The following is a 25,628-nucleotide window of genomic DNA, read 5'->3' as shown; positions in this document are numbered from 1 at the left end:
TGCGACTTGTTGGATCCGTTTTCCTCATTATGTACTCTGGCGGCATTATGTTTCCTTCAAAACAAATATGCTGTTTCAATTTACTACAGTATAAAAGTGATTTCAAGGAGTTGTGGAGCTAAAAGTCTCTACTAAATTGTTTGTAACCCAAAGCTGAACAATCACATTTACCAGCCTGAAGTGTCAAATGTCTTGTTTTGTCCAACCAACTGTCCAAAATCCCAAAATATTAATTCTACAATAATGTAAGACAAGTATAAATAGAAAATGCTCACATTTGAGAAGCTGGAACCACCAAATGTTTGGCATTTCTGCTTGAAAAATGAGCCAAACAACTAATCAATCATCAAAATAGTTGCAGATTAATTTTCTCGCAACTGACTAATTAATTAACGGACTATTACAACAAGAAGCAAGCTGAGAAAAAACACAAACAAACAAAACAAAAACACTTGAATGCATCACACACACACAACAGACTGAAAATCCGTCCATTCATACATACCCAGCACCCACGGGAGAATCATCCACTCCACGATGGTGGGTGGGGGTCCCTGCATGTGCAGGTTGGTCCGGGCGATGTGCTGCGAGGCCAGCAGCAGGAGGAAGAGGAAGGTCAGGTAGGACGCCGTGTGACAGATGAACTTGATGAAGGGCTTCTTGATGAAACGACCCAACGCGCTCTTAGGAGCCAACAGGTAGATCTGAGGAGGAGGAAGAGGAGTTAAAACAGGAAACAGACTGAGAAAGAAGGAGAAAGAGAGGGAAGGAAAGGGTGAGGAAGGGGTGAGTGAAAGTGAAAAGAAGTGGAAGGACTGGATTTATCATTTTTATACACTAAATGTGAAGTAAGATCGTATTTCTCTCCTCTGTTACTGAGTGCGTCTGAGGGAAGGAATGTTTTATTCCTGATGACCTTTCTTTCCTTCTGGCTTACGTCCAAATAAGGTAACATTTTGAGTCTTAGTATAAGCCAGACATGCTACGAGGACGAGGGGCCATATGGCTTGGGGCCATTGGTTTGTTCAGCCTCTTATATAACATACAAGTGCATGTAGATGTATCTCACGGCTGCCATTGGCTGTAATCCATAAGTTTGTATGATTTGACCAACTGATGATAATTTCTTTGTCTCTAAAGGTGATAAAAAGGTCAGTTTGGCTTTGTATAGCGAGACAGAGGAATGATTCGCTTCGTGTTTGTGTGTCTTGTCTCCTTATTGTACAATATTAATAATTTTCAAGTGTTTTGTGTATTATTTCACACGTGTGTTTAGTGTCTTCAGATAACTTCCACGACAGGAGAAGAAGAAGGTGAAGGAGACAGGAGAAAAAAGGAAAAAGGGAGAGAAAAGGAGGACAGAAGATAGAGATAAGAGATGAAAAGAGGAGATGAGGCAACAACAGTCAGACTCTGTGCAAGTCCAAAGCTATTATAAGTCTTCAAATCTTATTAACGGAGCAATAATTTCCAAAATAACCACCAGCAGACTTATTAGAAGGCCTGAATATAGCAAGACCATAATGAAAAAAATGATTGACTTAGTATTTCTAGAGAGAAGTTGACACTTTTTTGAATGGGGGTCAGTCAGTGGAGTTGAACTTTAAAAGGTATTTCTGCATCGGTAGTTGCTGCTTGCATGATCAATATCAAGAGAGAGATCAAGATCCGTAAAAAGATGCAACACAGACACAAAAAGAGGACGAATGGATGAAACTGTCTTGCATCCACCGAAACAAAAAGAGAACAATAACTGTCTCTGTGTTCTTCTCCAAATTGTGATGTTATATAACCCACAATTAAGCTTTTTTCTATTACAATAAACAAGAAAGACGATGTCAGAGATTTGCTGATGCTTAAAACTCTTATTGTCATATCATTTTTCCCTCTAATGATGCACTTCTTCGCGAACCGTGAAGCAAAAAGTAGAGATTGTACAGAAGTCGGTCGTGTTCGCTCTCAGCTACCCCGTCACCTTGCACTGTGGGGAATGATTTGTCTATCAGAGCGGTTATTGCTATTGTTTTTGCCAGCGTTATTACTGTAATGATGCTTGTTTACTTGTTCTGCTCGTCTACTCTTTCCTGGCAAACCTCAGCCTACACTGAGTCATGCCAGTAGAGTTTTAAATGGAATTGAACAGCAGAAGAAGAGAGAGAAAGAGAGGCAGAGACGTGTGTTTAAATGCATTATTAAAGCATTCATAACTTAATCACATTAAAGCAATACTCTGCTATTATGTAAACGAAGGAAATTATCGTCCTCACATTAACATTTAAGTCAACATAACTCACTTAAAAACTGATTACTTAGTCTTGTCATGTCTTCTTAGTCTGCATTATTTTGGTATTTTGTGTCTTTGAACGCACCACAAAGGCGAGAAAAGATGCAAACTGTAACCTCGATCTTGTTATTCACCCTCATCAAAGTACAAAAAGAACCAAACAAACACTAAAAATTACATTTTCCCTCAAATATACTTTAGTTTGTTAGGAAATCTGCATATAATATCTGTGATTTCCTTACTGTAAAATGGGTTTGTTGGATATTTACACTCAAATTTGATCCTGAAAATGCATTAAAAGAGAGAAAAACATAAATATATAAATACAAAATAATAAATAAAATAACTATTTAGTGTTAAGTACATCCTGGACAGGTCACCAGTTTATCACAGGGTTAAAACATTTAGACAATCATACTTTTAATATGATTTAAGCACATTTGGAGCCTAGAGGTGGTCAAGTTTAAAAATTAGGCTCTATGTAAAACTATACTGGTGGGAAATGGGACATATTTTTCTTACTGTCAACAAATCTCATGTCTGGAGCCAAACCAACAATGAATTGATCTACTTACAAGTATTGTGTGTGTATCCAAAGTCTGATATATCTTATTCCTCCCTGTTGTTTTATCTATTTTCTTCTTAATTTTTCTGTGTCTTTCTGAGTCAAGAAAGCTGTTACAGTCTTTGTTTGTGTGTCAAACTCTAATACTGAGAAGTCTGAGAAGTTTTCTTCTTCTTCTTCTTCTTCTTATTAAACTCTTTACTCAAGTATCCTGGTGAAAATAAACCGGGTAAATACATATTAACAACCTCTACTGCTTAGTTTTATTCACAAACGAGTAAACTTACTAAAGTACTTGAATCTGTCTGGTTTGAGATGAAGTCACTTCCTCTTCACTGACACTTTTCAGTTGTATTCTTCAACCAATCGTGATAAATGGACCGCACTTATATAGCACCTTTCTAGTCCTCATACGCTGATGGCAGAGGCCGCCATGCAAGGTGCCAACCGGCTCATCAGGAGGATCTAATCATTCATACACACACACTCACACACACTGATGGCACAGCCTTCGGGAGCAATTTGGGGTTCAATATCTTGCCCAATGTGGACCGGAGGAGCCAAGAATCGAATTGCCGATCTTCCAATTAGCGGACGACCCGCTCTGCCTCCTGAGCCACAGCTGCCCCGACCTAAACGAGCATCATGTGCAAATATCTCCAAACACTCTCACTGGCTCCTTACAAATAAAACCAACACTCCCTCCTTCGGTTTTTCGGTTGAGTGTTGTTGTTATGCTCATGTTTCCTGGCAACAGCTGCTCTATTTTCCAGCCAATAAGAGTTTTGCTTAATTGCTGCCTGGCAACAAATTTTCTTTGGGGAAAAAAAAAAATTGTCCTTCCTCTCTTCTTCTGTCCTAATTCACTCCATTCATCCTTATTTTCTTTAGTCTTGCCTCCATCATCTCTCTTTCTTTCCCTTCGTTCTGTTTTCTTTTATTCTTCTACTTATTCACTCCATCTCCCTCGTTCATCCCTCGCTTTCTCTCCTCCTCCCTCCTTACTTTCTCCTTTCCTCGCTCTCTTTCTCAGCTCCTTTACTCTCATCCTTCCTGCCTCGATTGCTTCGAATTTTCCTCAAACCCTTCCTTCCTCCTTACACTTCCTCCCATCTACCTCTCTTCCTCAAATCCTTTTCTCCATCCCCATCTCTCCTCCATCTTAATCCCTCTCCCGCCCCCGTCCTTGCGTACCAGTGAGAAGACAGGAAACAGGAGTCCGATGATGAAGCAGGTGACCAGTTTGACCACCCAGTGTCGTCTCCTCCAGCCCGGGAAGCCGTCGTACCACAGTGTGGCGAGGAGCTGCTGGCAGTTTGGTTGCGCCACGAACTGAAGAGAGAGAGAAGGACAGAGAGCGTTTGGGTGTCAATTTCTTTAAATAAATGAGGGAAACATCGTTATCAAAGGGGATAAATGTGAAAAAAAGACCTGAAACTACAATGTGACTTTTGGAGTTTTGAAAACAGAGAAAACATGTTTCTTCTGCTTTGACAAAAGCTGTTTTAAAAGTGCTTCATGTGTCATTCAAAGGTGTTTTTTGGGTTTAACGCTGCTGATAAGAAACTTATCAGATTATTAATCAAAAGTCTTGTGGATCTTTTGACCACATCCAGCAAGTGGATACGTTTATGGAAAATACGTCTGCCTCTTTTTACCTTTCTCTTGTTTTTCAGATGCATATTTAGGTCTGGAGAATTACATGGTCTGTAATTTGATGGTTTTGACACTTTTCTGTGACATTTTTTCTCACTGTTTCACCTTTTGCAAATGTAAATATATATATATATATATATATGTATATATATATATATATATATATATATATATATATATATATATATATATATATATATATATATATATAAAGACTTTCTAGATCTGCAAAATAAATAAATAAATAAATTCTTTTCTAATGACTCAACTTTGACCCAGATTTTACTGAAACATGTTCACAAGTTTGCTTGAGCTAATTAACTTAAAATATGGACAACAAACGCAACATTTTTGGACAATATGATATTTTAAGTGACACAGGAATGACACAAAGAATATGAAAACTGTTTTTTCTCCTTTTCCTTCTGTCCATCATTTACAGATACTCCTGATTATACACAGTACGAGATCTTATACTTTGGCCTTTTCACTGCTAAATAAAGACAGAAGTAAGTAGGAGGTTTTCGGTACTTTTACAACAACAAAACATGTTTTAATTGAAAAAAGGAAAGAAGAGAGACTATAAGTCACAAAAAAAAACAGAAAAGCGACACAACAAAACTGCGTCGCTGTGAAAAAAACCAACTGCGAACAATGTAAACGTCTGTTCAGGTGTCTATAAAAAATATTCCGAGAACTATATCAGCCTTTACGAGCACTGGAAGGGTTTCAAAATCCTCCAAACGCTCCTCGACGAGCTTCAAACAGATAAAGCGGCGGATGATTTACCTCCAGCCATGAGCTGTTATGACAAACCAAAGGTTACTTCGTACTTTGACAGAACCGGAGCTGCTCTGTTGTTCAGGTTGCGTCCATTTACGTCTCACTACAGCTCATCCATTAATACTGTTGGCATTACACCAAAGACTGTTTGTCCTCATCAGCCCTTCAGCTGCCCTCTGAGTCACCAAGAACCAGCTGAGTCCTTCTTTCTTTTCTCTGCTTTTCTTCCCATTGTGTCCCTCCATTTCTGCTTCCCTCTGATCCGTTGTTCCCCCTCCATTCATCCTCTCTGCTTCCTCCTTTTCTTTTCTCTCTCTCTCTCTCTCTCTCTCTCTCGGCTGCCATCTGAGTCACCGAGAGCCACAAAGCATTTAATCTCCCCGCTCTCTTGCCAAGATCGTCTTTTTCGGTTTCTTCTTCCCCTACCTTCTTCCCTCATGTCTGTTTCTTGAGTGATTAGTCTGGTCTTGGTACGAATCCCAAGACTGTAAATAAGCATCATATTCTAAAAAGGTTTGTGAGACAGTAGGTTTTTTCTATCACTGAGTGCTGTGTGTATAAAATGTGTGTTTCCCCTTTTAAACAAAAAAACCTATTAAACGAATGATGTAAATAAAAATCCACCTTCATTTTGCACATCCACCTTCACACAAGGACACACACGACTGTCATAAAGCAAACATTTATCTAAAAGCTTAAAAGAGGCAAACTGCCAAAAATAAACGCTCAGGTCAAGCAACTGAAACTGTCAGTCAAACACGATGCTGAACATTTGGCGAAGGGCTGCAGGTTGCCACATGTACTTCTTACAAGTGTGGGCTTGTTTCATAAATAATTGATCCTGGAACATTTTATTTGTACAGTCTATGTCTGATTTCCACTATCATGGCTTCTAACTTTGCAGAATCATGTAGTGTTGTCTGGAAAAAAAACCCCCAAAAAACATAATAAATGTCACAGGAGCTGTCCGTGGTGCTGATCCAGTGGAGAGGCCTGGAGCAGGAAGTCTCCGAGGGACCACGTCATGTTCTCATTGGTATTCCTGCCAGGAGGTAATCGGGTATCCAACCATATCGCCTGACAAGAATGTCAATATTGGACAGTTATACAAAATGCCAACGTTTCACTTTCTACAGTATCTGTAAACGGGGACTCTGGTACGATTAATGTACAGCAGACCTGCTGGAGACACGTCAGTTAATTACAGAGAAAGTCCATCTGTAAGTTCATAGCTGCAGGTCTTCAGCGTACTGTATGAAGTCTGTCTCTCAGCTCTAAGGTATCATAGTTTATTTAATAGCTTGGTTTCTCCTCATATGCAGTTAAACAGTTAAAACTATATAAAATAAGTTTTAGAGTCAATTATGAAACAATCACCTCGATTACATACATGAGTTAACAGTTCAACAAATCTGTGAAATGACAACTATTAACTGTCAACAACTTTGTAAACAACGTTTATTTCACTTCAAGAATCTTGAGGAGGGATTTTCATTTACAATCATGTCACAAAAGAAATACATTTTTAGACTATTTTTAAAACTTTTCTTTCCCCCCAAAAGCCCTTGTTACTGCAAACTTGTTACTAAAAAGTGCTAATAAAGGCTTTTGTTATTCTAGTTAGTGGTGAAATACTCATGATAAAAACTATAAAAAGAAAGATGAAAACGACTGATATAAAACAATGTTGTATGAAAAGACAACTGGTTAAGACACAGGTCACATAACCTCAACGCTCATGGTTCACCTTTGATGCGTGTCATCGTCTGACTCTCTCCTCGTTTCCTGTCATCTCTAAACTGTCACTGTCCATAAAGGCATGTTTAAATAAATAAATAAATAAATAAAAGGACCGATGTAAAGTAGTAAAGTAGGTCAATGTTACAAACAAATCTCGTGACCTCTGAAGTCTGAAGACTTTTGAACTGATTGGGCAAAACTCGGGTGTTCAATATAATTGATTCTACATCATCCAGTTTTACATGATGTACCTTTAAGGTAAAATCATGTACAGATTCCCTTTTTTTTTTTACTATTTTGAAGATGTTTTTTTTTTATTTTGAAAGGAAAAGATTGTTCTTCTTTAACATGGAACTGTTTAGAAAAACTATAGTCAAATGTTCCACTTGGGAACTTTGTCTAACATTGATTCTGCTTTCAGTGTTTACATTTGCTGAACTGAACTGTGATATTTGGGAAGGAAGTAGTGTTGTGGAATATGTGTGTGTGTGAGTGTGTGTGTGTGTGTGTGTGTGTGTGTGTGTGTGTGTGTGTGTATGTGAGTGTGTGAGCGTTTCTATCTTTTTGGCACATGTGGGTTTCTACACTCAATTTAATCATCTCATGTTGCCTTACGGCGCTGATAAGCAACAACAACCTGAGAGAGCAACACACACACACACACACACACACACACACACAGGTTTGCTTAAGTCACTTTTGGGGTATTTACACAGACTTACATTCATTTCCTGGAGAATTACCCTAATCATAACCATAACCACTGACTCAAAAATCAACATTTTACCAACTGGGGACTTCTGTCCCCTATTAACTCAGTCTGATTTGTGTCCCTGAAAGTGGCTTAATATACTTACACACACACACACACACACACACACACACACACACACACACACACACACACACACATTTTTGTCATGTTTTATTCTCTCACACAGCTCCTATCTGGTAAATGTGTGTTTGTACATGATTTACTGTGTGTCATGAATGTCCACCTGTGTGTGTGTGTGTGTGTGTGTGTGTGCGTGTGTGCGTGTGTGTGTGTGTGTGCGACACAGAGAGAGAAAGAGGATACTGGATAACAAGAGGATTTAATTATATAGATGAAAAGATAGAAGCAGAAAAAAGGAGAAAATAAAAGAGGGGAGGAGGAGAGATACAGTGTTAGAAGTCAAACCAAGGTGGCTGCTCCCTCTTCCTCCTCCTCCTCCTCTTCATCTTCTACTCCTCATTCTTTCTTTCTCCTCTTCTCTAATTCCTTTTCTCTATGCTCCTCCTGTCCTTACTCTTCCATAACTAATCCTCTTCATCCTCAGTGCTCCTCCTCTTCTTTTTTTTCCTCTTGTTCTGCCATTTCTCCTCCTCGCTCTCACGCTCCGTCTCCACCCTCTTCTTTTTTTTTCCTCCTCTTCCTCGTCCTCTTGTTTGTCTCATGCGTCTCCCTCTTCCACCTCCTTCTCATTTCCCTTTTCTCTTCTCTTTCACTCTTCCTCCTTCTCTCTCTTCCCTCTGCCGTCCTCTCCTCTGTCTCTGTATCACTCGCTTGGCTCCGGTTTGGTTTCCTGTTGCTATGGCAGCGGTATGCTAATGAGGGAGTTGATCTCTTGGCTCCGGCTAAACTACAGCAGTCTGCTCTTTTCTCTCCTTTTTTCTGTTTCAGTCACGATTTAACTCGGAGCTTCAGTCGGCAAACGTCCTCGTCATAGTTTACTATTCAGGCAGAAACACTTCACGTATGTAATGGCGCTGTTCAAAACAGCTTTCCGACCAATCAGAGAGCCAGAAAGATGTCTTCAGCGGGAATAGAGTGAACCAATGCGGTATAACATACTGTACATAGATTATTAAAGTGACCATTTTAACCAACAACCAGTGAATACGCTTCTATTACATAAAACATGAGTGAGAGCACCAGCGAGGTCAGCTGGGTGTATGTACTGTACGTATCCAGCCTGCGTGTCATGAGTTATGTGTGTGTGTGGTGGGCGGTGATGGAGGTCAGATGACGGGTGACGGGAATGACGCCGTCTTCCTGTCTACATTTTAACTATAGCATCAGAGTTGACATCTGCTCCGCTCTTCTGGGAAGCTTTCCATGAGATTTCAGGGATTTTTCTCACGTTCATCAACAAGAACATTAGTGAACATTAGTAATTTCAGGCCTCAAAGACATTAGCGGGTCCAGCAAAAGTAGAAGCAGCATGAAAAGATAGCAGAGCGGAGAAGAGAGATGGGACTAGGCAACAACTAACAGTAAATACACACATGTGGGGCGATTTTGTGCTTTCTCTCAACATAAAAATGATGTTAATTAAAGGTTCTTTATGTAGGAATCAGAAATTCCTTCTCATCAGTGACATGTGTGATCATTAAATGAGCTGCAGTCAACATCCTACACGTCTCATAATTACATAAAAGATCTTTAACGTGTTTCAGCAAAGCATCTCTCGCTCCCAGTCAGTCAGTTTTTACCTTACATTACTACTCATTCACTCAGTGGCAATAAAAAAACGATTAATGCATGTGAATTGCTTCACAATTCTACATACAGAACCTTTAATGTATCTGGAAAGTCACAAAATCTATCAGTAAAATGTTGAGTGACAGTGTATTTTATTAGAAGAGTGTCATTAGGAAAGCTCAGGTTACCCTCTACACCCTCTTCATCCTGAGTTTTCTCTCCTTCCGTCTTGCCGTAGGTATAGTACGCTTAGAAACAGCAGGAATAGATATATTCACTCTTTTGTCCTAGAGGCTATTTGAAGTTTGAACTTGTAACTGGAGGGTGTGTGGACTAGGAATGATTCACTGTGTGTTTGTTACTGTTATGTCTGATAAGAACTTTTGAATGTTCTTGCTATATAGTACTGAACCTGTACGTCCTTTTAGTAGTGTGTGTTTTAGGATTCAATCTTAATTTTCTTTATGTTTTAAACTGTTTGCTGCAAAATGACTAAAGATTTCTCTACTCTACTGTCTGAGTAGAAATGAGAAAAACCCCCACAAACTGTCTCAATTACTGCTGGAATATTTATTAGTTTAAGATGCTTCAGTCTGTCTGACCTTCATCAGGTACATGCATGTACCGGACAGCTCGCAACGTTGTGAACTAATAAATATCTCAGCAGTAACTGAGACAGTTTTCTCATTTTTATTCAAGTTGTGTTTTCCTTTGATGCACCTGTCGCATATTCAGGTGTGCAGAGACTTTTTTCAATTAGCTTTCCTGCCAAAATATCCCATCAAGTGGGAAAATATATAGTGACAACAGCATTATCACACCTTCTATGGTTGTTTAGACACTGGCAGCACTTGGTTCAGATGACAGAAAGATCACAACCCTAACCCTAACCCTAACCCTAACGCCCTGACGCCCTAACCCTAATCCTAATGCCCTGATGCCCTAACCCTAACCCTAACCCTAATGCCCTAACCCTAACCCTAACCCTAATGCCCTGACGCCCTAACCCTAACCATAACCCTAACCCTAGTGCCCTGACGCCCTAACCCTAACCCTAACCATAACCCTAACCCTAGTGCCCTGACGCCCTAACCATAACCTTAACCCTAATGCCCTGATGCCCTAACCCTAACCATAACCCTAACCCTAGTGCCCTGATGCCCTAACCCTAACCCTAATGCCCTGACGCCCTAACCCTAACCCTCTGGAGTGACTTGAAGAATGAGAAACAATGTGTTTATTAACATTTAACTAAATCCACAATGTTTCACTAATCTTAAAAGTGCTTTTGCTGCCTAAAGCTAAACACACATGAGATGTAACATATGTACCGTTTCATACATAATCCAGGCAGAGATTATATTTGTCATCATCAGTTTGAATCTGAAAAACAATTTAGTTGTAAATAAACTCAATTTCTAGGATATAGGGCTGCTGCTGGTCACACCAAACCAGGAAAACCATTTCTTTATCTACCAGAAACGAGGGCGTTGTCATGTTGAAACAGAAAATAGCCTTAAAACTGTTGCCAAAAAGTTAGAAGAACACTACTGTCTGAAATATTATTGTATGCTGGAGCACTAAGATTTCCCTTCACTGGAGCCAAGTTGTCCAGAACAACAAAGAACCATTTAAATGTTCTCTTTTTCTCTCTCTGTCTCTCTTCATACACCTCGTTTTCCCCTTGAACGCTGGCAAAAGAGCCACTGCACCACCATGATAAATTTCCAGCCCATGTTAAATTGATTACCACGGTCTGTCTCTTGCACTGCTCCCCCTCCCTCACTTTCCAAAAACCCTCAACTCTCTCTCCCTCTGAACACGCCAGGTCAGTGGTGTGAAAACTGCAGAGGATAAAGTCTTAAACTTAATCTCAGTGCGCCTGAAGCACAGAAACCACACTTGTTCATGCTAATCCAATAGCAGCTTCACATAACGCCGGTGATGTGCTGTTCGGGGGCCGAGAGAGACGTGTCGCAAAACGAATTGGAGGAGAGTTAACAAGAGGTTTTTCTTGTAATGTAACACAACCTTAGACCCAGAAGAACATCTGAGGAGAAACTATAAATGTACTATTTAAAAACAGGGACTTTTATTGAGAGGAAAAACACATTAACTACCTTTTTAAATTGAAGAATAGTTCAATTTTTTTGAAATATTTTGGCTCTCTTTTCGAGAGTGAAATCAGAAAATGGTACAGTAGGTTTATTTTTGGACTTTGGAGCAAGCAAGGCCAGCTGTTTCCTTCTGTTTCCAATATTTCTGCTGAGCTAGGCGAACCATGTCCTGACTCCAGCTCCATACTTATTGGACAGACATGAGAGTCGTATCGATTTTTTCCCTCTCACGCTCGGAAAGAAAGCAAATAAGCATATTTCCCAAAAAAAGTTGAACTATTTTTTTTTAACAGTAAGCAGATTCGTCCCACAGTTACAGAGTCTGTAGTTCGCCACCAGAATAACGGATTTAATGTTTAATTATCATCAGTAAATAAGCTTCTGCTGGGTTTTTTTTCTTGTGTCAGTTGAACCTTGTTTAACATTACTGTGAATATGGAAACCATAACTGTGTTTTCAGCCAGAACACATGGTTGCATATTAAAGGACGGGTCTTAAAACAGCAGTCAGGAGCCCAAAAGGACATTGAAAGAGGTTTTCCTTGCTGTAATCTTTCCTCCTGTTCATACTGGCTGTTAAAAGATCCTTCAAAATGTGCTTTCAATGTAAGTAATGGAGGCCAAAATCCACAGTGTGTCCGCATAGTCATTTAGTGTAGATATCTGACACATTTACAGTCTTTTTAGCATCAAATTCCCTCTTTGTGTTTCCTTGTTGAGCTGCGTTGGAAGTATAGTAACAAAAAGAGGGACTTTGGCACTAAAAAGTCTATAATATCCAAAGATATCTACTTGATTTGACTAATTGATTATGGCAAGAAAAACCTATTTCAATGTTCATTTGGGCACCTGACTATTGTTTTAAGACAGACTTGAAATACTGTGAATCTATCCTTTAAGTCAGTGGAAAGATGCAAGTAGACGCAAATTTGATGCTGAGTGGCATAAATTGACGCAAAGACTCTGAGATGTTACGTTTAAGAATCTGATTCATAAACATAATGAGAGGAGAAGAAAAAAGAGAGAGACTGGAGAGAAATAACAGAAAGAAGTTAGTCTCTAACAGCTAGCCTACAGCTAATGTACTGTTGGTATTTTGGCTGTTTGGGGTGAATAAACACAAACGGTCTGAACACATCTTAAATATTAAAGAGGGAGAAGGCAAACACATTAGTATAGGGGATTAGGAAATTAACTTTAAGAAATTAACTTTCAATTATTAAGTCAGAACAGAATTATTACAGTGCGTTTAAAACATTTTTTTCTGTTCAGTGTCAAAAAAGTCAAAAAATTAAATCTACTCTGATTTGATTTAGTACAACAATAAAACATGAAAGTTTTATTTGATAATCACTGCATAAATTAAATGATCATTTTTGATTGTTTTTGAGTCTTTAAATGCATAATTTAATCAATTATTTTTTAATAAATTAAATTCAAGAATGAGTTAATTAATTGCAATTAAACACTGAAAAAGGAAACCTGTGTCTTCTGATTGCAGAAGTCTTTTTAAGTCACCGTTTGAACATGTAAGGTTGGTTGTTAAGATTTCACTGCTACTGTTCTTTCATAAATCTCACCGCCAAAGATAGAGGAACAAAATGAGACAGCATAAAAAAAAAAAAAAAACCTCCCTCACACCCACGCAGCGACACATGCATCCACAGCAACACACAATAACAACAACTAGAACAACATATACCATGAAATCCGGCACTGCTGGCAGCCCACTTTCCAGTGACATTTTAAAAATCAATCACCAAACATACAGGAATGAATCAGAAATGAGAATATTAGCTGTGTATCATAGCTGAAGGGAGAAGAAGTAGTTGCCAACATTAAATAAGTGTTGCTTATAAATTGCTAAAAATATTCTGGAGTCATCAGTGAAGATATAAGTTGAATCACTAATAAATGCACCTAGTCATCCAGCGGATACTCCGGGGAACTGGTACAGACAAGGGAATTAGCCGAGTGGAAAACCTAGCTCTCCAAAAAAGCTCTCCCCCTTTTTTTTTTAATGAAACTCTTCATGGAGAGGCTCAGTCAAGTTCTGATGACTCATGTTAACCTACTGAATGAAACAGGAGCCTGGAGTGCTGCGAGATGAATGCGAGGCTTTTTATGTTGCATTTGCATTTCCGCTGTTGTACAGTTGCAGCAACTTGCTGAGCGAGGACGTTCAGGAAGTTACATGATGGACACGGTGACTGTTGACGAGGTATCAAACCTGAGTTATATTTCAGCCCACAAAGCATTTAAAAAGGACGCCGTCTGCATACCATACAACGCCTACAGAGAAAGTGTTTCAGCCATGTTTTCCAGTCATCTGTCTCATGTGTGTCTGACAGAATAGATTTTAATTAATGTGCTCTGAGCGCTTCCAAAATGCGAGTGACCTACACTCATCACTTTGCCTGAATGCATCCTGTGTAGACACACAAGCTGAGAACTCGCCGCTGCTGCTGCTCTGCTTCGCCTCCTGTTATCAGTGTTTGATTTCAGTCGTTGTTGCAGGTCATAATCATCTCTCTACCCCCTGCTTCATGTCTCTCTGCACTTTCAAAACTGACAAATTACAGGCAAAGATATAAAAAAAAATATCTTTAAAAGTCAAATATATTCCTCTTACTTTTCCTTAAAAATCACCAGACCTGTCTGCACTGTATTCACCTACATTTTCCGTGTTTTTGCTTGCAGTTGTAGTTTGTTGTTTTTAAATCTACTGTTTTTATCCTTTCACTCAGTGTGTGAGTGCCACCAACCGCTGTTGGTGGCAGGTTTCTTATTCTTAATTTCCTGATCTGCATGATGGTCTTTGTTGTTGTTGTGGTGGTGAAACTATCAAAAGTGCAGTTCTATCAGTAGTTTTAAAGCCAAATCATAAAAATCTGCTGAAAGCTACTCAACTCTACGGCCACTGAGTCTACATTTGATTGGTTTTCCCATCGATCTACAAAAGGAAGGAATCTCCATCTGTGTGTTTGTATGTCCTTAGCGTATCTCTTGTACTGTTCATCGGATCGACTCCACACTTGGTAGGTGAACTGCTGGGGACTCAAGGATGTGCAGTGGTGAATTTGGTGCAATTAGGACATCCGACACATTTAATATTAATAAACTTTGAATAAACAAGTGAAACAAGTGAGTGCAGCGAGGGGCTGTTTGATACAAACACCGTCACATGACTGCAGGTGGGGTTTCTGGGCTCTGACTTGCTAAGCAGGACAAAGGCACGTGCCCCGCTCAGTTAAACTGCCCGAGAGAGAAGAACAAGCCTACAACAAGCGGAGGCAGTAAAACTAGCCAATAGGAGGAGAGACACGTTTGACTGGCAGCAGAATCAACCAATGGAGGGCCGTAAACTGCTTCTACAGTTTAACCTCAGTTCAGTCTAACTGGTGAAGTTTCTGTCTGGATTTAAACCATTTAATTTATTGAATCCTTATCATTTTAATTGATACATTTGTCAATTCATACATACATATGCGGCTCTTGAGAAATAATAAGCAATCAGCCCGTTCCGAACAGGCACATTTTGAACAGGCGCTGCACTAGTTTATACAAATAACCTTGCTTTTAATTTGTAATTTTTAGTTGACATTGTGAGTGTGTGTGATGTGCTACTGTGTGTAACTTTGTATTACGTGTCCTGGTTGTTTTTTGTTCAGTACCGTTCTGTTACTGTGTATAGACTTTACTTGTTTGCGGATGAAAATGACCTTTCAACTAACTCTGGTACATCAAATAGTAACATTTATATTCAATACTGCACATGGTCCCTTACAAATAACTTCTTTTTGGGAGCCTGCTGTTAATTTTTTCCTTATTTGTTCCTGTTTATTTTCAGTTTTGAGAAGTAATAAATGTTTCTGATCCTCAGATGAGAGGAGAAATTTGTTTCATGTTGTGCCTTATCTTCCTCTAGACTTAGTTTCCATCACAGTCCAAAGACATGCAAAGCAGCTGAATTGGAGACTCTGAATTGCCCGTACTGAGTATGAAAGAGCTTGTTTCTGCACCTGAAGGCTATGATAACTGCTATTCTGCTCATAGAGCATTTTATCAGCCCCATCTCCAGCTCGACATCCACCTGTGGACTGTCTAAATTTACATTTACATTTATTCATTTTGGCAGACGCTTTTGTCCAAAGCATCATGCAAATGAAGCACAATCCGAGCTACAGCAGTTTGAGGACAAGCCTTTCAGAATAAGTGCCTTGACATTCAGGGTCACATATCACCTGACACAAGTAGCTTGCAGGTGCATGAAGTAACATATGTGCCTAGCAGAAATCATTTAAATGAGGGGGGGGGGGGGGGTGTTATCGTCACTTTCTGCTTCCTGCTGTGCTGAGATGACCATCAACAGGAACATCCACGTGTAGAAAATAACTGAAGAGCGTCTGCTTAACAAAAAAACTGCTGACATCTGCCAGTTCAGTGTCACATGCTCTGATCACTCCACTTTATTCTGCTCCTGACATTAAACTACAATCTGCTATCCGGAGCTACTTCCCAGCTAATTCAATTTCTGGGCAATCCACCTTGACCACTAAACTAAGAAATATGCTAACTGAGGCTACGCTACGTAGCACTGCTTAATTCAATTTCTCCGTGGCCTGATGTAATCTAGCTGTGCTGCGACACAAAGCAATACGCTAACCCAAAGCTATGCTAACACTAATTCAATCTGGCTGTGCACACGCTTGTGATTTATATGCAAATATGGAAAGTGCTCATTCACTCACTCACTTATTCATATTTGATCTGTCTCTAGCTCTGTCTTTCTCTTGTTAATCCTTTCTATCTGTTGATCCATATTTTCTTTTCTCTCATAAACCCAATTCTCTCTTTCCTTTATTTGTTTATTTCTGCCTCTTTTGTCTCTTTCCATTTCTTTCTTTCTTCTCTCTCTGTCTGTTCCACTATTTCTTCCATTGCTTTCACTCTCCTCTCCCTCTCAATTCAGTTTAATTCAACTCAGTTAGGCAATGAAGCATACTGACATAATGTTTTGATTTAAAGATGTTGCCAAACCACAAACATACACAGTAAATAAAATCAATTCACAAAAAATACACAGAATGAAACAACCAACTAGATTAAAAGATATTTAAATTCAGAAGGACGACTCTTTGCATTACGATGTATAAAAATAAGAATAATTACCTACAGGGCCAAAAGAATGTGGACAATCCAACTTAACACCCTCAAGAGAATTATACGTCTTTCAGACAGCAGACACATGTTCAACCTGCGTCGGACCCATTCATACTGGTCTGTTGGACACTGGTCTAACTTGTGTCGTCGCCATTCACATAAGACGGGGCTCCAGTCAAGGTCTGCTCACATCTGATGTCAATAAAAGTGGATGTACTGTGAAGAATGACCATGGCGGGTACAGTCGACAATGTGGAGCTGCTCCAGGCAATCATCTATTTATTAGGATTTATGCTCTTTGTGCAACCACCTTATTAAATAGTACTGCAACAAGTAACGCTCTACAATCAGTTTCAATCAAAGGTACAATTGAGAAGAGTGGCGTCATACTTGAAAGCCTCACAGCAGAACTAATCAAGTTACTGAATGGCAAACCGCTAGCTGATGGGTTGACCATAGACTGTATATCAAGATGGACGTAGCGAGGTGTGACATCACTTAATGGTTTATATTGGAGCTGGTCTGAAGCTTACAGTCGGCGCCATCTTTTCCACTTAGAGCCAAGACGTTCCAAACAAGGAGTGCAAGGTGTTGCCTTTCACGCTCTGAAAACACATCCTGCTACCTTGGACTGAAGCTAACTCTAGCTTACTGGGAACACCGAGCGCTGCACACTTGGGCTTATGTTAGCTACTTTAGCTAAATTGTCCAAACAAGGCAGGTAGTGCCATCGCCAGTCCCTGAGCTGGACAGAGTAGCAGGTGAGTCAACTGTCAATCACAGCTGTCAATCAGCCACATGGCAGACATCAAAGCTACTACAATCTTCAAATCTTATTAAAGGAGCAATAATTTCCAAAATAACCACCAGCACACTTATTAGAGGGTCTGAATTCAGTGGTTGAGACCATAATGACTCGTTGAAATTAATGATTGACTTAGTATTTCTAGAGAAAAGTTGACGCTTTTTGAATGAGAGTCAGTTGGAGCATCAGGCAGGCATCTGTCAGATTGCACTTTTAGGTACTTCCACATTGGATTCAGCCTCAAGTTGTGGTAGTTGCCACTTGGGGTTGACTTATATCGATAGACCCTGGGTTTAACCTGCATCACAGTCTGAATGGACCATTAGTGATGCCCAATACTGATGATGGGTGATCCATTTGGGGTTGAGGTCAGGTCTCTGTGCAGGCCACTCAAGTTCTTCCACAGCAAACATTTATTATGGATCTGGCTTGTTGAAACAGAAAAGAGGCTTCCCCAAACTGCTGCGACAAAGTTGGAGGATCCATCCTTGTCTAAAATATAAGTCAATATAAGTAAGTAGCATTAAGATTTCTTTTCAAACTAAGGGGTCTGAACCAAACCTTGAAAAAGAGACTCAAAAATAAACAATAGTATGTGGAATACATGGAATAATACTGTGTCTCCAATTGTAGATATAGAAATATACATTCAGATAAAAAGAAAGAGGGGGTATTTGGTGTATTATAATATATAAAAAATAAAGAAATAGAATAAATAAAAAAATCTGTCTGTAAAAGCAGTCTGGCTTTATGTCCATCCACTAGTCCACCAGACGCCCTCAGGTTTTTCTGCCTGTTTATGACTGGACTGAGTGGGAAGAAGGACAGATAAGAGAGGTTGCAGATTATATTTAAGGACCACTTGAGAAACTGTTGCTTTCTACACTGACTCTCCCTGCTCTATAGTGAACTATAACACTAGTTGAGTTATTCAGAGCTGCAGTTGTCTTTTAGTTCGACTTATGTTGCTTCATGCAGCCTTAATATGAAAAACCACTGACTACAGTATATGTTGAAGTTTGTTTTACTTGTGTTTGTGTGAGTTCTGGGACGGTTTGTGCATGGTTATATCATGTTTTCCTCCCTGTGCTCAACATCTTCCCTGCAACAGTCTCCTTAGACCTGCTCCCTGTGTCTTCCCAACCAATCAGCTCCCAGCCCACCTTTGTATCTTGCCACCTGTTCCTTACTTGTTTCATTAGTTCAGTTTCTATTTAAGGCCTGGTTTTTCACTTCAGTGTTGTTGCATCCTTTGTTCTCTGCGTTGTGTTTTGCTTTTGACCTGCAAGCTTTGTTTTCGCCTTCACAAGTCTGGAATAAATGAGTTCATCTTCTGCCTTGTTCTGCCTGATGTCTGCTGCAGTTAAGTCCACCTGCTCCGCTCTTTTTGTTTACAAGGTCTTACTGGAGTTTCCTGCTGTACTCTGGCATGCGGAGGATTTTGTTGATTACATTAGCAATATTTTGTAGAAGATTGAGTGCATGTGTGTGTGTGTTATCATCTGACTCAGCTGAGGTTGTATGTGTGTTTGAAACAACGGTCCGACTGAGTATTTGAGGTAAGGCGATGAACACAAATGATTTATGAAGATAAGAAAGTGAAAAACAGTTACACACAGCACTGCAGGTGTGTGTGTGTGTGTGTGTGAGCCCCTCTAATTGAGAACACATGTTGATAGATTAATTAAAGCAATAATTCGTTTGGAAGTGAATAAAACATGAATGAAGGTCTGAAATATATTATTCAGCTGCTGCTGTGGATTATTGAACCGCACACACACACACACACACACACACAATCCATTTATTATTGAGGCAACTGTTAATGTATAATTTAGCAGGACTGCAGGTATCACAGGCCTAAAGACGAAAAAAGACATTTAAATGATTCAAACACACACACAAAGTACGTACAGACACACATATACAAGCGCTGCTCTCTCTCACCCACACACACACATTAATGTTTCAGAGGTTTTATCGTGGGTTAAATGGAGGTTAAATGTTGAAAATGAGTGAAGGCTTTTTGCTAAACGTCTCCTTTAATCCGCAGGTCAACAGGGAAGGAGACGAGACAGATCCAAACCGCAAGACGAGGACGACAAAGAGTGAGACAAGATGAGACAAGACAAGAGGGGGGAAAATGAACCAAAAACGTCAATGTGATGTGAAGACACTGGATGACTGAAAGAAAGCAGAGGAAACAACCAGAAGGCAAGAAAAGACAATAAAAAAAGACACAACATCTAAACTAACAGGTGAATTCAGTATTAACATTTAAAATTTGACAAATTAACTCTGTTGTCAAAGGTTGTTTTTTCCAGCTAAGAAACATCACCAGACTGAAAACATTGACTGTCACAAATGCTTTGATTTCCTCTCGACTGGATTACTGCAGTGCCCTTTATTTGGGTATCAGCCAGTCATCCCAGTCTCTCTTGCAGCTGGTGCAGAATGCTGCTGCTGCTGCTGGACTACTAACTGATATCAGGAAGAGAGACAACATCACACCTGTACTGGCGTCCCTGCACTGGCTACCAGTCACGTATAGGACTGAGTTCAAGGTCCTTTTTATTTGTTTTTAAAGCTCTCGGAGCTCCTCTGCCCATCTCCCCAACACCACATCCCACCGATCCTCAGACCAGCTGCTCCTGGCTGTCCCTCGATCGAGGCTGAGGGGTGACCATGTGCTTGCCGTAGTTGCCCCAAAATTTTGGAACAGTTTACCTTCTGTAGACACTTTTAAAGCCTTTGAGTGTCCTTAAAGTCTTATGTTTTACTATTATTTGTTTATTTTTGTTTGCATATGGGATAGTATTGTTATGTCATCTCTTCTCTCTCTACTTTTTGCTGTTATGTTATGTTTTAATTTACTTTTGTTATTTTATTGTACAGCACTGTGGTCTACCCTGGTTGTTAGGGTTAGGGTTAAATGTGCTTTATAAATAAACTTGATTTGATTTACATATGAAACAAAACACAAACTGTAAAGTCGACCCTGCTGACTTGTCGGTCTGATATCAGTCTCTGGATATCAGCCCACATCTCCCAATTTTTTTTGTTACTAACACTGCATTGAAATGAAATTAGAGATTCTATCTGATTATCAGAGTAATTTATCCTTTATAGTACCAAAACATGCAGATTGTTTCATGCCAGTCAAGATTTCTGCAAGGCCGGCAGTGGCTTCGGGCAGAGGTGGACTCAGCCAACCAATAGTTTTGTTCAGCCAATGGAAAAATAGCACAGAAAATACCGGTAATGTTTCTAACTTCTGATTTGGTGGGCAGCCTACAGCCTGCCTCCCACTGCCCACCCCCCTCTTCTTCTTCGTCATGTTCAGAGATCTGAAGCGTCCGCTGAGTGTTTCTTGGAGCATGCCGAGGGGCGTGTGATCTCCTGTCAGAGATCTCAAAGGATGATGATGCCACAGTTGATTTATGCACTGAGGCATCAGGCCTGTTAATTCCAATTAAGAGGCATCACTTCTTTGACATTTTTGGCAAATTTCCAGTGAGGGTGCTTGGTGTCTTGAAACCAGCGATTCCACAGTCTCAGTCTGTGGATCACTGGAGGCCTTAAAAGCCGTCTGTAAAGATGATTGCTGGACAGAGTTTTCTCAGGCACCTGCTGGGGATGATTCACATCCTCCAAAGAGAAGGAGGACATTGAGTAAACACCTTGGTGAAAGTGTTGAGCTCTCAACCGTGGGTCATACAGGGTCTGATCATCACCATCACCGCTGTCAATCTCTGAAAAGACGCCTGCTCGACATTCTTTTCCCAAGAAGAATGTAGACCTGATGACAGCCACATCCAGTCTGGTACCCGAATCTAGTGCATTTCTAGATTCCACGTTGTTGCCTCTTGCATGTGCTCGCTGGCAAAAATGAAATTCTTGTTGCAAAGCCAAGGCTGGTCAAGAAATGTCCAAATGAAACAGACCTGCAGGGTTTATAAGGAATGTAACAGCTCTGGTAATTGGTGTGTCTTCAGCAGCATTATTAACCCCTTGTCGTCACAACATGTTACATGAAAGAAAGAGGAATGTGGTGATCTTGGCCCATGAGACGTCAATAACAAATACCTTCAGACATGGATGAATTTGTTAGAATGTTTCCCAAGGGAAACAGGAGACTGATGTTGTAGATTATTTATATATATATGTATATATAAATAAATTAAATCATTTGTCTGTGTTTTCTAAAAGCCACTCGGTTAGATCATGGTTTGAGTTAAAATGATCACTTTGTTGGAGAAATGTGGTGAGGCTTAAAGTTACTACTTCTTTAAGGTTAGGTGACCTTCGTTGTCATGGCTATAATAATAACAACGGGGTTAAGGTTAGTGGATTTTCACAAAATAAACTTCATATGCAGATGGAAACAGGAGATGAACTGTGGTCTACTGAGGCAAAGTCTGCTGTCTTCTTGATCCATCCACTCCAAATGCAGACTTTGTCGCTTTATATATTGACATCATCTGATTTCCTCCTTTTGCTGCGGTCATAACTACCTCTGGCAATCACACTCTATGGTGTCAAATTTCTTCTTTTCATTTTTTTAAAGATTATTTTATGGCCTTTATTGGATAGTGGGCAGTGAGGAGGCAGACAGGAAACAAGGAGGAGAGAGAGATATCCAATGGACAAAGGTCCATTGCTGAGATTGAACCAGTGATGTTGCAGTTATGTAGCATATGCAATAACCATTCAGCTACCAGGACGCTCCAGATGGTGTCATATTTCTAAGGACGACAGTCTCAAAAAATACATCCAATTTTAAAGAGGGCTGACTGTATTTACTGTATTTGACTGTCAATGAGTTGGTCTTAAGTGGTCAGAAACACAGGTTGGAGGGAGCTTCAGCCTCCAGAGTCTGCATGTATCAGTGCTTTTAATTTGTTGGAGCTGGTCTGGAATTACTGGGAATCTGGAATTGTAAATAAAATGTTTGTGTTCTTTCGATTTGTGTTGATTTTGCATGTGCATATATGTAGGTCTACTCAGTTTTGGTAGCCCCGCTCAGCTGTTACCATGTTTTTAAACTTGGAAGAAAATAGTTCCCAATAAAAACTGCTGGCAGGCAAATTTCCCTCTATCTATCTATCTATCTTACATTTATGAATGTGTATGTTATCTGCTCTCTTTTTTGGGATGTTTTTACCCTCATCCCCCGTCTACTATTCCTCAAAATAACTCCATCTACTCCCACTCTTTTAATATCTGTTTCTCCCTCACCATCTTTATTTGATTGCTGTCATTTATCAAAATGTCACACAAACTTTATCCAGTCCCAAACTTCCTGTTTTTTTTTCTTTTACTCCTTCCTCTGTCTGTTTGTCTGCAACACACACACAAGATACATCCTCCAGTTTTCTTCATTTATTTCCATTCTCTCTACACAGTTTCTCTTATGCAGGTTACTTGCCTAAAAACGAGACATAGAGAAGGTGATGGGAAAAAAAAAATAGATATATTCCACCGCCCCGCTGTATGTGACTCACTCGTTCTTTTGCTAACTCTATTTCTGTGCCTGGTTTCCTCTGTTCCACCTCTCCACCTCGCTCTGGTTTTGTTTCTTCTCTTGCTGTTCATGTCTTCCCTCCACCTGCCGTGTCAGCTCATAACCACCAGTCTGTCTATCACTCCATCCCTCTTTCATCCTCACCTCTCCTGATCTCCCCTGCAAGTTTTTTGTATCATCTGCTTTCTATTTCTCCCCGTGCTTCATCATGTTCCAAACCTTGTAAACATTCAAAATGTCACTAAAGTGTTTCGGCTGAGTTTCCATCGGCTCGGCTGTCGAATAAACACACTTCCTGAAAGTCAGAAATAAACATTTCAAACAGTTTGTTCTTTACTGTACTTTCTGTGCCTTTCTTAATTAACTCCCAACACATCCTCATAATTAAATGACCACATAGGTTGATTGTACCTGCACTCCAGAGCGACCCATAGCAGCGTTTTCAGAACACTGGCATAATATACTGCTTTCCAAAAAATCAAATCACTTTTAAAAGATATTTATGTTTTATTGTGTGACAACGTTGTGGTTGAGGTCTGGTTAGGTTTAGGGAGAAAGATGGTGGTTTGGGTTAAAATGATCACTTGAAACATAGTTACTACTTCCTTAAAGTTATGCAACCTCTGTTGTCAGGGCAACAGTAAGCAAATGTCTAGGGCTGTAGTCTCCTGGTCGACTGGTCGATTAGTTGGTCGATATGCTCTCGTCCGACTAAATTCTCATTGGTTGAATAATTGCTGTGTTAATTTCATAAGGAGAGAAGTGCTACATCAACAGCTTTCCAGGATTAATCCATTATTTCCTGCGGCGGGAAGGACCCCCTCCCCGCGACTAATCAATTAGTTGAAGACTATGTACGATTTCAGTCGACCAAGATTTTCTTTGGTTGACTACAGCCCTACAAATGTCCCAACTCGCAGTTGGAAACAGGAAGTGAACAGTGGTCTCCTGCAGCAAAACCATCGATCATCCCCCCAGACTGAAATCAGTCCTGCGTTAGAACAGAACAAGCTGCTGTATTGGTGGGCGGCGTGTTGTTTAAGGTACCGGTGAGACAATGAAATATGATCCAGGAAATCGAGTTGGAGTAACAGATTAATGCATTTAAAGGCTTATCAGACACCAAAACACGACACAGTGGTTTCTAATACTCAGACAAGCAGAGGAAACTAAACGTCACAACATTATCCACCAGGAATGTGATTGGCCAACACAGCACCTTGCTTCATTATGTTGCATTTCATAGCAGCAAAAGGTGAACCAGGTTCAACTTTTTTACTAGACAAACCTGCATTGGCTCCCCCTGCTGCCTAATTGAGCTGATTTTTCTGCTCTGTGTTAGTTGAAGTATCTGGTATTGACAGTCCACAGCTGTATGAAATAACCTGTATTTCTTTTTAATATGCATAATGATGACAGGCTTGCAAGTGGTGCAAGTATTTTTCTTGCTTCTTGCACTTGAAGACCTAAAAATATGACATACAATCTTGCTGCATTTAGTGTGAAAAAAAGATTAAAATTGTGAATCATCCCCAAGCTTGAAAAAAAATGAAGATTTAATTTTATTTCGCCTATTGAGTGGTAATGAAGTTGTAAGTTCAGACTGATTTAAAACGTCTCCACTATATTATGTCGTAACAATAATTTTACTTGGACAAAAACTGATGCAGACTTGATGGATTACATATCTCAGGAGAGTTTCACAAGACTATAAATTGATTTCCAAAGTGTGCATAAATAAATGAAAACCAATAGTTGCCAACAGTAAAATGGTTAGTAGTAATGTAAAGCACATAAATCAGCTATAATATGAAAAATCACTGATATGATAGTTTAAGATCCTCTGTGTATTAATTGAATCATTAAGTCCAAGTCACTTTTTAAGGGGCTGTTAAACTGAATTATTTCTCTGTTTCCATTTCTGTTGAACTGCATGGTTTCTTTATTGACGAGTCATTTAAAGGTACATTATGCAGGATTTGTTGGCTGGTGTTTGTAAACACACAGCGTTCAAAGTCGGCCCCTCCTCCCTGACTCAACGGGCGAGTGAGAGAGAGAGCAGGGGTGGTCAAGCGAGCTAGAAAGTTAATGAGAGAGCACAAAGCGAGAGCAAAGCTGTGAATCTGATAAATAAAAAGTTATTTTCTGATTGTTTCACGTTGGTTACGTTCTAAAGCACAAATAAATGTGTTTGAATTCAGAGCTTCATCCCGTCCGCTGTGGCCTCTCTGCTCTGCGTGTGTGTGTATTTTAGCCCCGCCCTCGGTCAAACAGACACACAGACCTGCTGCTCTGCAAACATCTATGACACAGAGAGCAGAGAGCAGAGCGGAGCAGAGGAGACAAGTCCCGACCTCACACCCTGTGTGCTGCTATTGGCTGCGGGCTACACACCCACTGCCCAAAGGGTGACGCCAAGAAATGTCCTGAACACAACAAAATAATAAGAAAATACAGACGGAGAGCAGAGTCTCTGCAGATAAACACACCACACACACTCCTAGTGGGTCATAAGCTATGATTGAGAA

At 39.9% G+C, this 25,628-nt stretch overlaps 1 protein-coding gene across 1 annotated transcript in view; it reads right to left on the bottom strand.

Moving 5' to 3' along the window:
* The window catches only part of trpc5a (transient receptor potential cation channel, subfamily C, member 5a), a 167,617-nt gene that overhangs the window by 42,747 nt on the left and 99,242 nt on the right, over positions 1 to 25,628 (bottom strand). Inside the window, exons 9-10 of the mRNA XM_067580893.1 lie at positions 4,044 to 4,181; positions 506 to 704 (exon numbers count right to left, since the gene is read on the bottom strand). Coding sequence (XP_067436994.1) covers positions 506 to 704; positions 4,044 to 4,181 — 337 coding nt within the window. The remainder of the gene's footprint in view (positions 1 to 505; positions 705 to 4,043; positions 4,182 to 25,628) is intronic.

The sequence above is a fragment of the Thunnus thynnus genome, chromosome 22 (genome assembly GCF_963924715.1).
Source record: "Thunnus thynnus chromosome 22, fThuThy2.1, whole genome shotgun sequence".
NCBI lineage: Eukaryota > Metazoa > Chordata > Actinopteri > Scombriformes > Scombridae > Thunnus > Thunnus thynnus.
The sequence above is the reverse complement of the archived record's forward strand: the minus strand, read 5'-3'. Positions and strand labels throughout refer to the sequence as shown.